Source organism: Cryptotermes secundus, unplaced genomic scaffold (genome assembly GCF_002891405.2).
Source record: "Cryptotermes secundus unplaced genomic scaffold, Csec_1.0 scaffold1247, whole genome shotgun sequence".
Taxonomy (NCBI): Eukaryota; Metazoa; Arthropoda; class Insecta; order Blattodea; family Kalotermitidae; genus Cryptotermes; species Cryptotermes secundus.
Window position 1 is genome coordinate 85496 of NW_019724605.1, and position 5351 is coordinate 90846.

General features: G+C 40.2%; 1 protein-coding gene across 1 annotated transcript in view; it reads right to left on the minus strand.

Moving 5' to 3' along the window:
- Nucleotides 1–905: 905 nt before the first annotated feature.
- Nucleotides 906–5351, minus strand: part of LOC111862539 (zinc finger protein 271-like) — a 16030-nt gene continuing 11584 nt past the window's right edge. Inside the window, exons 4-5 of the mRNA XM_023848025.2 lie at nucleotides 3967–4492; nucleotides 906–1084 (exon numbers count right to left, since the gene is read on the minus strand). Of these exons, the coding sequence (XP_023703793.1) occupies nucleotides 906–1084; nucleotides 3967–4492 (705 nt within the window). The remainder of the gene's footprint in view (nucleotides 1085–3966; nucleotides 4493–5351) is intronic.

A 5351-nucleotide genomic window follows, 5' to 3' on the forward strand; every position in this document is an offset into this window, starting at 1 on the left:
GACTTCCAACTTTCTATGGAAGCAACTGCTGCTGGGGACTAAATACAGCTGAACACAAACACCCTCAATGCTTCCCCATATTACTTCAAAATGACCACAGATATACACAAAGTGAAAGCCTGCCATGTTCTTCCATCTGTTTGCAGAAATAATGTACTAAATGATTAACATTAAGCAAGTCTCCTCAGTTCTGGCAATTTTAACATCACTACACAGTGCCACCATATTGAGTCTGTGGCATGAAAATTATTAATAATATCCTAACCTTTATGTGTAGGTCTACGAATGGTCTCATTCCTTCAGGTTTACTGTCTACATTTCCTTTGCATTTACCACACTCACACACATGCTACATGAGTTCACGATATCATGTATCTAGATTACATCAGTCTAGCCACAAAATGCTAAAATGCTATGATATCTGTCAGTCTAGGGTCAGTACAGCAGACTATGCCCTATTTCTAGTAGTATTTGCTACCACAGCAGTCTAGTCACTTGAACGGTCGTATGCCTGACCGCCGCCAAATTTAAGCCTCTTCTGTGTTGTCTGGTGTTGCGAACATTCTCATTATCGTGATTTTGTATGACTTCTGCTTGTTTCCTGCATAATTTTGTTATATAGTCATATATGTATGGGATTTTGAATGCCATGTGCAAATCGTGGACCAGTATGCACCTTGAAAAATTTCCAAGGGTGCGGAGAACCTTGTTTTTCAGGCGCTGCAATTTCACTATATGGGTATCTGCCACAAACTCCTAGGCGGGATTAGCATAAGTCATTACTAGGGGCCGGATCTTTATGCGCTAAAAACACTTAAAATATGTGCCAAAAAGCGGGAAAATATGCGCCAAAAATAAAACTTACGAAGCAGGTCACTTCATTCAGACTCACTTATTTACATGTATCATTCACTGCAGAAAGTAGCATCACAATATGCAACTGGAAGTCTTTCAGTGTTTTCTGGAGACAAACTGCATCTGCTGTCCGTCAAAATGAGTTTATAGGCTGAGAATGATCTTTCTACATCAACGAACGTGATTGGGCAGTATTTGTACACTGGTGCTGAAGGTTCAGAACATTCATCTGGCAAAGATACCCTAATTCCACTCAAGTACTGACTAATTGATTGAATCCTTTTTAGTCCTGGGTTCGATTTCAACGCCTTTTCTAGCTTGCATTTAATCTTCTCTTCGATTTCGCCTGGAGCGGAATTCAGTGAACAAGTTGCTTTCTGAATGAGTTCAAGTGAGTCATGAAGGAGTGCACCACACGATTCCAAGCACTCAATGGCTTTTGAAACTGTAGAAAAATGAGCATGGATAAAATTCACATCTTGATAAACAGTATCACTTTCAAACACCACTTTTGCTTCACGGACACATGCATACTCATCTTCATGTTCTGTAACCACTTCTTTTACTTGATTGAAATTCTCCTGATAAAATGAAACTGCGGATATCCATGTTCCCCACCTAGTCAGGACAGGTTCAGGTGGCAGAGGAACCTGAGGTAGGCAATCTTTGTAGAACTGGACACGAGCTGGTGCTTTCAGAAACAGTTTTTTCCCACTTGCAATTAAATCGTTAACAGCTGCAGACTGTGCGCATATTTTTCTGCAATACAGTGTAATCCGTGCGCTAAACAGGTTACGTGTATAAAATTTGGATAAAATACTTGTAAGGCTTTTGCTGCTTTCAACATATAGGAAGCTGTATCTGTGAGTAATACAAGCACCTTACAACAATTATTCTCAATTTCAGATGGCCATAGTAGTTACAGAGAATCATTTACAAATCTTGCTATTGTGCTATGGTTTGTTTTCACTAGTACTTTGCAAGCAAGAAGATGAGGGTTTCCGGGTTCATCTGGATGTAGCTCAACAACCACGAAATTTGCTATGCATTGGCCACATAAATCAATTGTCTCATCCTTAATTATCCTTAATTTCAAACATATATGCAGAAATATGCTTTTATGTTTAGAATATGCAATAACAACCAAAATCCTTCAAAATATGCATTTGCATATGCGCACATGCATTTTCAAAAAATCTGGGACCTAGTCATTACGGATCTAAGAAGAGCTTTGTGGAGGGTCACTTTAATGTTAGTGCTCAATCACTCACTTTTGAATAGGGAATATACTCTAATGAATGTTCTGAAGGCCTTGGCTTAGACCATTTCTATGTGCAATGTCCATGTAGCTCTCATATCAAAGATTATACCTAGATATTTTGCACTATTTGCAAATGGAATATTTTGTCCGTTTTGAGTGAGACAAGACTCAGGCGGTCCCACTTGCAGGAACTCACCTACCAGCTGCTGGTACTGTTTTTAGCATTTGACGCTTCTTGGTCCAATGTGCCCGGTATCCCGGTACTGGGATAGCAGCCATATTTGTGCACCACTGTTTTTGTCTCGTGTTCAATCACTTCAGTTTTCGAAGAACCACTATCGACAATGAATATAAATAGTAGTCCAATGTTGCAGACTCCTCTCTTCACCGTTCAGCTACAACCGATGTGAACAAACACCTAATTTTCAATAATCGTGACACACAAGCAGTAGACAAACACTTGAACTAATGAATCAACGACCAGTGTCACCGTGTACTTGAATCAGCTCACTCGTTATCTGTCTCACTCTTGGTCTCTCAACTCAATCTCAAAGCTGCCAGAGTTGCGTGTATTCCTACCAGAGCAGACAAAATACATTGTAAAACAAGGCACTGGCCAAACAATTAAAACCAGATACTACTACACCAATACCACAGACCTACAAGCACTTAACTGTATGTGTACAAGTCATGAATATACCACTATATGTCCGCTGGAAGATAACAACAAGATTGCAACACTGACTTCATAATATGAAACATTACATGAATAGTTTTTAACCATATTTTATTGTACAACTTTCATTTATAATAATTGTATTGTATTTTTATACCTTATATTATTATTGTAAGATACTCATCAAGTTTCCAGCACTATTGTCACACTGAAATGCAATTCAACAGTGTGTGAGTGCAGTAACCATGTATTTGCCTGATGATGACTTTAAAAGCCGAAATACGTAGCTAAGGTGATGCTGACCTAGACTGTTTCATTGTTGTGTTATGACAGATCCCCATACAGAATGAAACACAGAATGAATGCACTGAGTTTTGTAGCATGGGACTCAGTTAATTTCCTGTCAGTCAGAAAGGTTACAAATGCAATATCTTGTATCATTCTACACACATGTAGCACACAACACACAGCAAAACGGTCTTATTTACAACTTGCAACTTTGTGGCATACTAGAAGTCTCATATTGTTCCCTTAGGCTAAACCTACCTCTACTGCCCTATGATTTACTGCACACACAATTGCATGAGCTGAGGTGTCTTCGGATAATACTAAAGACCTAGTGGCATTATACATATCGGAGCTAAAAAACTGCTCCCCACTAGGTATGTGTTGATGCCTCTTCAGAGCACTCTGCTGAATGAATGACTGATTACACAAGTCACAACAAAATGGCCGCTCCCCAGTATGTATTCACTAATGTCTCTTCAGATCACTCTCTGACCGAATGACTGATTACACAAGTCGCAACAAAATGGCCACTCCCCACTATGTATTCGTCGCTTATGTCTCTTCAGAATACTATGCTGACTGAATGACTTATTACACAAATCACAAAAAAATGGCCGCTCTCCAGTATGTATGCGCTGATGTGTCTTCAGATTACTTTGCTGTCTAAACGACCTATTACATATGCCACAGCAAAATGGCCGCTCCCCGCTATGTATTCGCTGATGCTTCTTCAGATCACTTTGCTGACTGAATGACTTATTACACAAATCACAGCAAAATGGCCGCTCCCCAGTATGTATGCGCTGATGTGTCTTCAGATTACTCTGATCACTGAATGATTTATTACACACATCACAGCAAAATGGCCGCTCCCCACTATGAATGCGCTGATGCCTCTTCAGATGACTAAGACCACTGAATGACTTATTACACAAGTCACAGGAAAATGGCCGCTCCCCTGTATGTGTTCGTTGATGTGTCTTCAAGTTACTCTGATCACTGAAAGACTTAGTACACAGGCCACAGCTAAATGGCCGCTCCCCACTATGTATGCGCTGATGCCTCTTCAGATCACTCCGCTGACAGAATGATTTATTACATACATCACAGCAAAATGGGCGCTCCCCACTATGTATGAACTGATGCCTCTTCAGATGACTCTTACCACTGAAAGACTTATTACACATGTCACAACAAAATGGCTGCACTACAGTATGTATGCGCTGATGCTTCTTCAGAGTACTCTGTTCACTAAATGACTTAGTACACATATCACAGCTAAATGACCGCTCCACGCCATGTATGGGCTGATGTGTCCTCACATTAAAATTCTGTCTGCAAGATTTATTACTGACATCACAGGAATATGGCAACTCGTCACTGTGTACAGGTTGAAGTTCATTCGGTATAATCTGCAAAAGGAGCAGAATAACACGAAAAATCCTCATATGAAGAGAAATAATTTTGAAACACAAGTATGAGCAACAGAGGGGTTAGGAGAGAGATGGGTGAGAAAGAGTGGGGAGAAGATCAAGAGGGAAGGAGATCAAACACACACATGTATGTGGGTGTCCATCAGCATGTATGGCTTTTTGTGAGTGAATAAAAGTCAAGCTCCACTTCAGTTATGTAACAGATTACAAAATTAAAGAATATTATCCCTTTCTAACACTCTACAGGAGTCTGTTTAAATAGAGGATATGATCCTAAGATGAAATGATAATAAATGGTGAGTTAAGAAATGACAGTAAGACAGACAGTGTAGGGCCTAGTGAAACTCTTGAAGCAACAGTATATATATATATATATTGTAATGTGTTTGGTTACTGAAGACGCCGTAGAGATCGTTAATTGGTTTATTCAACAATCTACAAATAACGGCTACAATTAATTATAACACAGTTGCGGGGTTTCACACTTTATAACCCTATGCGCAAATCAGTTCACTCTGTCTTCAGTAGTCTACACGTTTACAGTAGGGGAGCTATGTATCACTGTATCACACACTCCCAATTACACAATTACACACACGTCCGGTTCTTCTTTCCGCGACGGCTGCTATACTCCAACTGTCGTCGACTGACTGGAGAACTGTTGATAACACACTCGCTCGACTACTACTTAACTTGGCGACTGCTCACATTACAACTCGGAAATGTCTTCGGCGATGGCCACATTATGACTGACTGGTAGCTGCTGTGCAGTTCCCTTATATATCCGCAGTGGTGCCTGTTGCGTGCCACGTCACAGTAGGAAGCGGTTCCGCGTCAC